This window comes from Rana temporaria, chromosome 8 (assembly GCF_905171775.1).
Source record: "Rana temporaria chromosome 8, aRanTem1.1, whole genome shotgun sequence".
In the NCBI taxonomy this organism is placed as follows: Eukaryota; Metazoa; Chordata; class Amphibia; order Anura; family Ranidae; genus Rana; species Rana temporaria.
Genome location: NC_053496.1, coordinates 63,289,448 through 63,302,338, shown reverse-complemented (window position 1 = coordinate 63,302,338; position 12,891 = coordinate 63,289,448). Strand labels below are relative to the sequence as shown.

The following is a 12,891-nucleotide window of genomic DNA, read 5'->3' as shown; positions in this document are numbered from 1 at the left end:
AATTAAAAAAAAAAAAAGCCAAAAAATGATTATTGTATTTTTGATGTAAAAAAAATAAAAACAATTACAAAGAGATTTTTGTATTTTTGATCATAAAAAAAAAAAAAAATCAAAACTGATTTTAGTATATTAGATAATTAAAAAAAAAAAAAAGCCAAAAAATGATTATTGTATTTTTGATGTTAAAAAAAAAAACAAAATTTTAAACTGATTTTTGTATATTAGATAATTATAAAAAAAAAAAAAATGATTATTGTATTTTTGATGTAAAAAAAATAAAAAATTTTTTCGAAAAAGTGATTTGGGGTTTTTGATCTAAAAAATTCAAAAACAAATTGACAAAGTGAATTTTGTATTTTTGTTCAAAAAATAAAAAAATGAGAAAAAATGATTCAATTTTTGGTAAAAAAAAAACAGGGATTGTTTGATTTTTGAATATTCTTAAAAATATTGTCTTGTTTTATTTTGCTTAAAAAAATTATAATAAATATCTTCCAAAAATGTTGTAAAAATATGTAAAAATACCCAATTTGTAAGAAGATTGTTAAAATAAAGAAAAAATCTTAAAAAAAAAAGTGTGTGGTGTTTTGATTAAAGAACCTGTAACTTTACATGTGTTTACTTTGGGTGTTACCTGGGAAATGGTTGCGAGTTGGCAAGGAAAATACACTTGACACTACATGTAGTACATTATGTAAAATGATGAGGCAGCTAAAAAAAACACAAGCGACAAAATTCAAATTTTTGGGTACACAGATTTATAATTTGGGATAAAACAAAGCTAAGCCAAATTGGCTTGGGAGGGAATGGCCCCCCTACCCATAAAATAGTCCATATATTGGTCACGGACTGCACGGCCACTTTGGGGGGGCAAGCCAGTACGGGCAGGTTCCAGGCCCGGCAACATTTGATCCGGATTGTTAAGTCCAGCCTCAGGCCCAACCGTGGCCATATAGTTTGGCGAATTTCGCCGCAAAAAATTGTGTAAAATGCAGCATGCAAATATGATATAGTTCCATTTGTACTCCGCCATATGGATCGAGGTTAGGAACAGGCGGAACCGGCTGGCCATTATCCCGAAGGCGTTCTCCACCACCCTCCGGGCTCTGGCCAGCCGGTAATTAAAAACACTCCTCTCTGGGGTAAGGGTGCGCTGGGGGAATGGCCTCATTAGATGGGGTCCCAGGCCAAAAGCTTCATCAGCCAAGAAGACGAAGGGGAGTCCTTCCACGTTGTCCGCATCTGGTGGCAATGCGAGATCTTCGTCTTGGAGTCGTTCCCCGAACTCAGTCTGCCTGAAAGCTCCCCCATCCGACATCCGGCCGTTCTTGCCCACATCAACGTACAGAAATTCGTACTGTGCTGACACCACCGCCATCAGCACAATACTGTTGAACCCCTTGTAATTGTAGAACTGGGAACCAGAACGGGGTGGAGGCACGATGCGGACGTGCTTTCCGTCGATGGCTCCCCCGCAGTTGGGGAAGTTCCAACGCGTCTCAAACTCCGCTGCCACAGTCTGCCATTCCTGTGGCGTGGACGGAAGCTGTGTAATTGAAAAATAAAATTGTTACAAAAAATTAGGCACATAACATTGCAAGCACGTTATACAAAGACATAATAATAATTCTAACTTTTAAATTAAAAGAGCTTTTTACACCTAAAATATAACGCACAATTAGCACTTACATCACCCCCTCTGATGGATCAATGATCAAATTTGGGAGTTAAAAAAAATAAAAAAAAATAAAAGGAAATCTGGAACTCCCAAACTCATCTAGCCCTCTCCAAAATGACTATTAAAGTCTAGGTTCACCCCGATTTTTTATATTTTTTCTTGGTGAACCTAGACTTTAAGAGTCATTTTGGAGAGGGCTAGATGAGTTTGGGAGTTCCTGTTTTTTTTTTCTGGAACTCCCAAACTCATCTAGCCCTCTCCAAAATGACTATTAAAGTCTAGGTTCACCCATAAAAATTTAACAAATCTTGGTGAACCTAGACTTTAATACACATTTTGGAGAGGGCTAGATGAGTTTGGGAGTTCCTGTTTTTTTTTTTTCTGGAACTCCCAAACTCATCTAGCCCTCTCCAAAATGACTATTAAAGTCTAGGTTCACCAAGATTTGTTAAATTTTTCTGGGTGAACCTAGACTTTAATACACATTTCGGAGGGGGGGGGGGGGACATTACAATGGATATAACACAATACATTGGAAAGTGACTAGGCTAGGTGTGTTAGGGCCCAGGATAGCATGCTGGGGAGGTAAGTGAAGGGAAATAGGCATGTCGGCCTTAAAAGGGACATCAATAAGAGCTTAGAGCATGCATGGGGGCAAAGGGGACATTCACAGTACATTACAAGCATGGTAAGTAGGGAGGAAGGGAATAATTACAATACATTAGCATACATTAAATACATTACATGTGATATTAAAGGAGAAAACTTACCCTCATATAGTCATCCTGCAGAACATGGATAATGGCAGAACAGGTATCTGGGATTATGAGGCCCAGAGCCTGGGGGGAGATGCCCGTCGAGAACTTTAAGTCCTGCAAGCTTCTCCCAGTTGCCAGATACCGTAAGGTGGCAACTAGCCTCTGTTCAGCGCTGATGGCTTCCCGCATAACAGTGTCCTGCCTGGTAATATAAGGCGACACCAAAGCCAACAGGTGCTGAAAGACGGGATCAGACATCCTCAGAAAATTCCTATAATCAACAGGATTATTTTCCTGGATCTCCCGCAGCAGAGGCATATGACAGAATTGGTTCCTACGGAGCAACCAATTCTTGGTCCATGAACTCCTCCTCACCCTGTTCATGGCCGGGTCTAGGTCTAAAGCAACAAGACCTGAACCATACATTTGCATAGCACGAAGTCGCCTACGACGATCAGGTGCCTGCAACATGGCTAGAAACGACCGTGTAATCAGACCGCACAATCAGACCGCACTGAAGAACAGCAAGTGCTAGGAAGAACGCACTGAAAATCAAAAACGAGCGCACAGAACCGCAATGTAAAACAATACGACCTGACCGCACGTCCCGATAAACAAGATACGAACCCACAAGCACAAACTGAACGGCAGAAAACGATATGAAAGCACGACGACTGAAAAGCGCGAATCGTCACTCACCAAACTTTTACTAACACGCGGAAACACGATATCAGCAAAAGCAGCCCCAAGGGTGGCGCCAAAGAATTCAAACCTCCCCTTTATAGTCCCGTCGTACGTGGTGAGCGTCACCGCGCTTGAGAACGAGGAAATTGTTGTCTGTTACGTCTGTACGCAAAGCAAGCCCGTCGAGCTTCGGAACAAGTCCAACAAGGAACTCGACTAGGAACTCGATGTGTTTCGCCCGTCGAGTTCCTCGGTCGTGTGTACGAGGCCTAAGACACTAGCCCGCCATCTGTAACAGTAAACAGTCTTAATTTTATCTTGCAAAGAGCCAAGAAAACCAAAAAGTTTTCTTCAGCAAACAAATACAGTTTGTACTTCTGGTGTACAGCAAATAACACAACAGCTCACGGCCAGTATGCTAGTCCCACACCAGGGTGTAGGATCCCTGCCTGCTTCAGTGTTCAGGAAATCCACAGGAGCCCAGGCAGTGTCCCCAATAGTCAGGTAATACACAGTCCTTTTACAACTGTGTCCCCTTTCACTCAACACCTCACATACACCTGGTGAGAGCTTCTTGCCCTTTTCAGCCTTCTCTTGCAGACAGGGTAACCCCTAAAGAGCCAAAGTATTTGTAATCAGGGTTGGAGGCCCTTTGCCACCCACAGTCTCTCCAAGTTTCTGAATTCTGGGTCTCATAAAAGAACCTAATGATCCTGGGAAAGCTGTAAATCAGTATTCCAACTGAGCTTTTTAAAAAACCCAAATAATGGAGACACACATCTGCCTTCCAGGACCTATCTCTGGTGTCCTGTATACCATATTTCATATGATGTATATGCCATCTTGCTTAGTTTGTTCATCAGCATTAGTGGAAAGAGATGAAGGTGTGCTATCATCTAAGTGAAGTGAAATAATCCTTCCTACAAAAGAGCATCTTTCACTCTTCCAGGAACTGGGCATGTAACAGGACCGTTCTATCTCCAATCTAAAGCTGGCGACACACTGTTTGAATTTCGTCTGATCCAAAGTTTTCCAAAACTTTTGTCCAAACTGGAGCTGGTACAAATATTTTTGTCTGAACATCAAATCAGATGCAAGCACTATTCAGATACCACTCAAGTGGAAATGACAACCTGGACAATTTGGGCAGGAAGATGAGTATAAAATTATCCAAGTTGTAATGTCACAAAGACATTTTCCCTTGTTGCCCTTCCACAAAGCATAGCCATTGGTTCTTATTGCTCACCACAGGAAATATTTGTAAATGGAATGAGGTGGGATCTTCATATTAAAGGGGTTGTAAAGGAAAATATTTTTTTTCATAATAAGCATCCTTTACCTGCAGACATTCCTCTTTTCACTTCCTCATTGTTCGTTTTGCTTAGAAACTCCATTTCTTCTCTATTCTGTTCACTTCCTGCTTGTCTGATTTGTTACTGACCACCGTTATGGGAGGCTTTACTGCGGTGGTCAGTAACATGCTCACCCCCTCCTGGGAACTACATCTGTGCGGCAGGATGCTCTCTACGTGTCATGCCGCGTACACACGGTCATTTTTCGGCATGAAAAAAAACAACGTTTTTTAAAACGTCATTTAAAATCATTGTGTGTGGGCTTCACATAGTTTTTCGGCTTCTGAAAAACGACAACATTTTTTTTCGAACATGCTGCATTTTTTAACGTCGTTTTTTAAAATGTCGTTTTTCGGGTTGTAAAAAATGATCATGTGCTAAAACGACGAGTTATGAGACGGGAGCGCTCGTTCTGGTAAAACTACCATTCATAATGGAGTAAACACATTCATCACGCTGTAACAGACAAAAAACGCAAATCGTCTTTTACTAACAAGGAATCAGCTAAAAGCAGCCCAAAGGCGAATAGAACTTTCCCTTCAGAGTGGCGTTGTACGTTTTATACGTCACCGCACTTTGTTCATAATTTTTCAAAAACTATTGTGTGTGGGCAACATCGTTTTTAATGATGAAGTTGGAAAAACTTCGTTTTTTGGACATGCTGAAAAACGTTTTTTTTTTCATGCCGAAAAACGACCGTGTGTACGCGGCATTAGAGACTTCAAGGAGGTGTGAATTACTGGGCGTGCTGCAATGCATACTGGGAAATGTAGTTCTTACATGAACGAGTGCCGCAAACCAGGAAGTGAATGAGAGAACAGGAACTAGAACGCCGGAGGTGATATAGATGAAGAAATTTAATAGGTATTTACTAGGTTTTTAACAGAATCATTACACTATTCTGTCTGTCTACCTTGCAGACATTAATTTTAGGCAAAAAATGTTTTCCTTTACAACTCCTTTAAGCAGTAGATGTGGAATGCCCATGACTTCTGAGCTATGCAGTCAGCAGAGATAAAGCCCAACAAAAATATCACATTATTGCCTCTAGATCCCACTGATGATCCGATTCCTAGGGATCACACATACTGTATTAAAGCATATTACAGTGACGGTTGTGCAAATGGTTGACAGATTTGCACAAATATTTTTGTCATAAATAGACCCCATAGTTGTTAGTATGTATGCATGTATTGTTTTTAATTAGGAGTTTCAAAGTATTGGCTTTTAAATTAATAAACTTTAGTTCTGCTTCCAGTATTAGCAATAAACTGTAGGTGACATCAGAGTGAAGAATGCTGCAGAATATACAAAGAGTTGGATGCAACTTATATAAGTATTCAAGCCCACTGCAAATTGACATGTGAGGAATTCCCACTGTATTGTTGTAGAAATGAGCTGATCAAAGTCTGCAGATGCCTGCTTCAGCGGAAATTTATTTTTTATTTGGTTACATAGTCACACAGGGTTATAAATCTGATGGATGATGTTTGTGTTTCTGAAAGCAGCCAATGAAATTCCAGATTTTGTCTGTTTGCCAAATGGCACAATTATCTGTAGTCAGGAAAATCTTTTAGCGTCCTTTGGTTAGACTTTCTCTTCTCGGTTTATAATGTCGTTGGCTATTACATTGGTTGATGTTGCTGTAAGGGCTCAAATCCCAACCAGGACACTACTTGTATAGAGTGTGCATGTTCGGCAGTTTTCTCACACACTCTAAAGACATCCTGGTAGGTAAATTGGCTCATGCCTAAATTGGCCCTATTATCTGTATAGTATGGCCCTGGTTCACAAAGCACTTGCGCCGACGTATCTCGAGATACGCTGCGTAAGTGCAAATATGCGCCGTTGTATCTGTGCGCCGTGTCCACAAACTAAGATACGCCAGAAAATAGGCTTCATCCGACCGACGTAACTTGCCGGCGTAGAGTGGGCGCATATTTACGCTGGACGTGTTTGGAGCTCCCATTGATTTTCTATTCACATATGCAAATTAGGGAGATAAACAGATTCACGAACATACTTGCGCCCGGCGCATAATATACGCGGTTTGCGTAAGTCGTACGTCCGGCGTAAAGTTATTCCCCATATATGAGGCGCAACCCATGCAAAGGTATGGACCAGGGAACACAAGCCATCGTATTTCACGTAGTTTACGTTGGACGTGAATATGGCTGGGTGTAGATTACGTTCATGCCGTAGGCAGTGATTCGACGTATCTTAGGCAGTTGTTCCGATGTGATTCTGAGCATGCGCACTGGGATGCGGCCATGGAACGGCGCATGCGCCGTTCGTTATATGTATCTGTCTGGCACTCGGCCCATCATTTGCATGGGGTCATGCTTCATTTGCATGTCTCACGCCCACTTCCACCTACGCCGGCTTACGCCTTAGAAACCCAGCGCAGATTTGGGAGCAAGTGCTTTGTGAATTCGGTGCTTGCCTCTCTGCACTGCGTCGGCGTAGCGTACAAAAGATACGCTACGGCGGTATAAATATGTGCCAATGTCTGTGAATCCGGGCCTATGAGTGAGTTAGGGAATTTAGATTGTAAGCTTATTGAGGGCAGGGACTGATGTAAATGTTCAATATTAAAGTGCGGTTTAAATTGCCTGTGCTATATAAACACCCGTAACAAATAATGTCCAAGTGTGTTGAGACTTCCATTCTGTCTGACTATGTTCTGGTTGCCAAACCAGCTGCTGACAAGACCGGCGTTTCTAATCACACTGAAAAAAATCATAGTAAAGGTCCAGTTCACTTCTGGTTCATTCACAGTGTTGCCAAACAAGTGCAAAGAAGGTGGCATACTTGGACCCCTCAAACATGCTGGTTACTTTTTGGATTGTCCTCCTGACTTCTATCAGAATAAAGTTGTATCTGGACTTAGTGGTGGTATAGCGTATGCATTTTATTGAGAATTCAATTATGTTTTCTGGTAACCATTGCAACTACTTAAACTACTTGCATAGTGGAACAATGTAGTAACGTCATTTGTATATTCTTTGTTTACTCAAAGAAAACCTGTACTAAGAGAAAGTTGGAAGCTGCCATTGCTAACTTCCGTCTGAAAATTCACATTGCCAGGTTATCCCTTGCTGAAATACTTAGGCCTCGTACGGGATTCCCGGCGTTAAAAAGTCCACCGGGAATCCCGAGGGGAAAAACAAGAACCTGCTCGGTAACTTTTTCCCCTACACACTATCGGGTTTCCCTACAGGAAAACTGCCATGAGAGCTTTGGTCGGGAATCCCAGCCATGTGTATGCTCCACCGCAGAGTTTCCCATAGGAAAACTGCCAGGTTAAAAACTGGCGGGAAAAAAGAGAGCTGGTTCTCTTTTTTTTTTTTTCGGCAGTTTTCCTGTCGAGAAAACTGCGATGGAGCATACACACGGTCAAATTTCCCCGGCCAAAAGCTCTCATGGCAGTTTTCCCGAAGGGAAAACCGGTCGTGTGTACGAGGCTTCAGAGTCACTCACCTGGCACAAACATGCAGATGAGAATGGAAGTCATAAATTTATAATTTCCATGTTTGTTCTGAGTCACTGACCCAAAAAGTACTGAAGTCATTGGACTGACATGATGGTTGGGCAGATAGCATTTTCAGCTATTGCAGCCTCCGCTTCTTTCAGTAGAGGTTTCTTTTGTCAAGTTTCTATTTTTGCATATTAACCTCTTCTGGACCGCCCTACGCAGATATACTTCTGCAGGGCAGCTCTCCTGCGCAAACTTACCCTACTTGTACGTGATTTTGTGCACTGGGTGTGGGGTACGCTTGGCAGAATACATATTGGCCTAAATTAATGAATAAATTCTTTTTTTTTTATTGGATATATATTTTTTTTTTCAAAATTGTCGGTCTTTTTTGTTTGATCAAATACCACTAAAAGAAAGTTCTATTTGTGGAGAAAAAAAGGACATCAATTTTATTTGGGTATGACCGCACAATTGTCAGTGAAAATAACGCAGTGCCTTATTGCAAAAAATGGCCTGGTCATGAAGACGGGGGTAACCTTTCAGGGCTGAAGTGGTTAAACCAAACAAATTATATTAAATATACAGGGTGATTGTACAGTTTAACAGCAGCTGTTAAGTGATATTGGGTTTGCACCATGTTTATTATATTTTATCAATTTTCTCCATTTTGGATAGCAGTGACCTAAGGTTGTCCCATGTGCTTTCTGTATATCTGCTGGGTTTATCGGTTCTTTAGAATGACGTTTGGGGCACTTGGCTGTGAAAGGCGTGAGATTCTTGAAGACACAAACACCCAGGGAAAACATTTTGTATTTAAATAGTGCATTGTTATACATAACAATTTAAATAGAGGTTTATCTTTTTTAATTTCTTCAAAATGAGGGAAATCCACTCAAACAGCTGTCACTGAAACATGTGACCCTATTTAAAGATTTCCCTTTATTTCTGCATAAATATACTGTATGTTTACACCTATAGGTGGGCAGCACAGTGGCTTAGTGCAGGGCTGGGACAATGATTGGGCAGGAGGGGCGGCCACCCTGGGCACTGTGGTATCATGTGAGGAGGGGAAGGAGATTGGGGGGATTTGTTAGGAATGGGAAACTTGGGGGGCAGCAGGGGGTAAGAATTGTTCTATGAGGTCCGCTAGGAGTGGTTGGTTTGGGGGTTTTGTGTTGGGAGGGGGGATGGGGAAAGCGGATTTGTGCTAGGAGGGGGTATTTGAGCTATAACAGTAAAACGGCGGAGGGGATTTTTTTGGGGGGAGGGGTGTATTTTTGCTAGTAGGGATGATTGGGGGTATTTTTGCTAGGAGGGGAGATTTGTGGGATAAAATTGTTTTAGGATTTGGGAAGGGGACTTTGTGCTGGAAGGGAAATTTGAAGAGGGAGACATTTTTTGTGGGACATATGGGGGGAGAGAGAATTTAAGATGGGGGTGGCAAATATTTGTGCCAGGACGGGGGATTTGAGCAGGGGCAGATTTTTTTTTTGGGGGGGGGGATTTTCACTGACACATAATGCTCATACATCTTGAGTGGGTGCAATTTGGCGTTTTCGCCCTGGACTCTAGACGACCTTGTCCTGGCCCTAGCTTAGTAGCTAACATTTCATTCCCATGTTCTCCATGTGCATGTGTAAGTTTCCTCCAGGCACTCTGGACATACTAGTAGGTTAATTTTTGAAACTGTCCCTAGTATAAATGTGCATGTGTCAGCCCTGCTTAGTTTTCTTTTGCCAAACTACTAAATCCATTCCATTATGTTAATTTTCAAAGCACACTGGTTGACTTGTAGTACCAAGATAAGGACCAGGCTAAACAAAACAGACTTTTTGGGCTGATGTATGAAGTCTGCAGAGGACACAGAAAAGTTTTGAACTGTTGTCAGGATCAACAGATTTTTTATTTTATTTTTTTATGTATAAATTAGATATAATAAAACACTATTAATGGCATATTCATTTAACAGACCAAATGATAGTTCTTTGTTAGGGTATAAAAATACTTTATTAATGAATATTTACATTTTTGTAAAAGCCCAACTATAACCAGTTCTCTTTCAAAAAACAATATATTCTTGCACGTGTTATAAATAGTTAATGCATGATTAGACCTGTCAAATTATAGGACGTCTAATTTAGTAATTAACAAAGTGTTCCCCAGGTAGAACAGAAGGACCTGTTTGTACTGCAGGGACTCGAGTGAAAGGCACATCTTGTGCCATCTCTGAACATTTGGATACCTGTTTGGCCTCATTGTACGTGTAACAAAACCACTATTCTTTTTGCAGACTTGTACCCCACAGCCCTGTGTTCTGTTGAGACTTTAGCAAGTTGCTGTTTATTAGTAACACTAGTGTTACTTTTCGTACTGCCACCAGTAAGTGATATTCTACAATTTCCGAAGTTAAATAGTTATTTACACTTAACTTGTGTCAGATTGGCTAAACCGTACACATACTAATCCAAAGGTCTTTCCTATCCAGCGCTGCTGAGTTTGAGCTTTGTCCTTGCTATGTTGGTAATAATTAGAGGGCTGCTTAAGTGACAGCTGCCTGGCACTATTTCCCTAGAATTACTTGGACTTCTGTTTTGTTTGGATGTTTTTAGCTTTATTTTAAGAAGACTAAATATCCAAGAAGGATACAGGCTTGAAACATTAAAACCTCCAGCACAAAAGTCTCCTGTGTAGACAGCTCGCTTATAAATTATTGCTTGATTCCTGTGGTGATATACAGTAATTAGTTGAATGGGTTTTCCAGACTAAATGGAAATGCCCTATAATTTCAGAAGACAGGAGTCCTCTTTCTGAACATTTTACAGACCCTGTTATAAGCTAAACCTTGCCTTTTGTTACATACAGTACTCAGGATTCTAATTGTATGCAATGATTCTCAGGGAGCTTCAATATATTGGTACATATAACTGTATACTGAACTCACTGGCAAGTAGGGCTGTCAGAAAGTTGACATCATTAACAGTGCCAGTGTCACTTAGGAGGGCTTCTTTCTCACTTTTCTATCTGATGAGCCAAAAACTGCAAATGGGATCGATTTACCAAAGGAGTAGTTCACTTTGAAAACTGAATGCAAAATGATTGTTAGTTGAGGGGCAGCAGAGTGGCTTAGTGGCTAGCGCATCTGCCTTGCAACATTAGGGTCCTCACTTTGAATTCTAGCTAGGTGTCTCTGCCTGCAGTTTGCGTGATCTCCCTGTGTTTGCATGGGTCTGCTGCCACACTCCAAAGATAAGCTGGAATGTGTATTGGCTCCTGTCAAGACCTGGCTATACATTATTCAGTGGGCTGATCAAAAAAAAAAAAGAACAGATTGCCCCATTCATACATTTGAGGTTGGTGGGGGACATACTCTCCTTTTGCATTTTCTCCACTGCTAGAATACACTGCTCAGTACTGCAGCCAATTTGTTACTATATATATATATATATATATATATATATATACACACACACACACCTGTATTAAATAAACCTATTTTCACTGTGAATGTCCAATAATGTGCTGTCAAAAATTGAATTTCCTTGCAAACTCATTTACTAATATTTGCTTTTCTATGTGACAAACCTAAATTACCATAGTAAAACAATTCATATGTGTATTGAAAATGTTGTCCCTCCTTTACTTGGATTTTCATATGTGAGTAAATTTAGCAATGCTAGGGCTGGACTGTATAGGTGTCCCAGCAGCAGCAGCCCATCCATTAGGAGCGCCCCTCTCTTTCCACGCCACCCCTATATGACAAATGGATAGATTCATGCAGAGCATTGCGCCATGAGCCCACCCTGGTGTTACAACAGCAAATGAATATTCTTTTTTGTAACACTAATCCTCAATCCGGCCAATCAGAAGTGGGTGTGAGACACGTTTTCTAATTGGTGAAAAGAGAAGACTCCCGATTGGCCACCGAGAGGAAGGGAGGAGACAGAAGCCAGAGCCGTCACCCATGGAGAGCAGGAGAGCCACTGCTGCCGAGAGCCCGGGAGAAGCGCTGCATAGATGGGGTAAGTGTAAGGGCTTACCTTGTTTGGAGTCCAGAGTGCAGAGATGTATGTTCACCCTTGCAAATACACACAGCCCACGGTAACAAGGTAAAAATCTACCTGGACTGTGAATCTGTGCACGGGGGCTTGACAGAAATTGGCCAAAGGATTGTCGAAGTAAAGCCGTAGTCAGGGATTCCAGAAGTCAGAATTAATGATGAACAGAGCCAAGGTCAGAAGCCAGGGTCAGTCTTGGAACACTCTAGCTTGAACACAGGAATCTTTGACAAAAAGGTTCTCCATGGGTTCCGCATCTTCCAGGGTAGGTGTGTGTACATCCACAGGAGTGTCTAGACTTTGTGGATTTAAAGCTTCATGGCATGGCACGAAAGGCTTTGAGTAATAACTGTACAGGGTATTCCTGTCCCTGGGTACTCATAGGCCACGTGAACAAAGAGCAAACTTGGGAACACTGGTTTTCTTTGAAACAGTAATGTGAGAGTCCAGAGCAAACATGAATGCTTCCCAGCTGTTCAAGACTGGACTCCTCTCCTGTAAAAGCTGATGAGCCCATGTTTTGATTTGCCCAGTGAGCAGGTTGATGGTAGCATGAACCTTTATATAATCTGCGGCATAGTTCCTAGGCTTAAGAGCAAACAACAGCTCACAATCCATCTTAAAGCACGAGAAGGATGCACCGTCAAACCCCTCTGGCATCACAACAAATGGCTCAGGACATGCTGGTTCCGGGGCTGGGCGTACTGTATCTTTCAATAACAGAACTTCTTGCTGCAGCTCCGAAATGGTCTGGCCCAGGCTGGAGACTGAGCAAGAGAGGTGTGCATCTTGTACATCTCTGTGGACTCCATGTTGGTCAATTCATTATGTAAGGGGCTTACCTTGGTTGGAGTCCATAGTGCAGAGATGTATGCTCACCCTTGCA

The 12,891-nt window shown here is 41.6% G+C and overlaps 1 protein-coding gene across 1 annotated transcript; it reads right to left on the bottom strand.

The window, feature by feature from the left end:
* Window positions 1-690: 690 nt before the first annotated feature.
* Window positions 691-2,907, bottom strand: LOC120910406. Its single transcript, XM_040322163.1, has 4 exons — window positions 2,812-2,907; window positions 2,449-2,652; window positions 1,130-1,546; window positions 691-711 (listed from the first exon to the last, which is right to left on the bottom strand). The coding sequence occupies exons 1-4, from the start codon at window positions 2,905-2,907 to the stop codon at window positions 691-693; spliced, it is 738 nt and encodes a 245-aa protein (XP_040178097.1).
* Between the last annotated feature and the right edge of the window lie 9,984 nt (window positions 2,908-12,891).

Excerpts from the sequence above, each read along its gene's own strand:
- LOC120910406 (XM_040322163.1), bottom strand. The coding sequence starts at position 2,907 with ATGTTGCAGGCACCTGATCGTCGTAGGCGACTTCGTGCTATGCAAATG. Across the intron at positions 2,653-2,811 it reads TAGACCCGGCCATGAACAGG|CCTTATATTACCAGGCAGGA; the intron begins GTGAGGAGGAGT and ends GCTTTGGTGTCG. Across the intron at positions 712-1,129 it reads CCCTTACCCCAGAGAGGAGT|CTGCCTCATCATTTTACATA; the intron begins GTTTTTAATTAC and ends TGTTTTTTTTAG.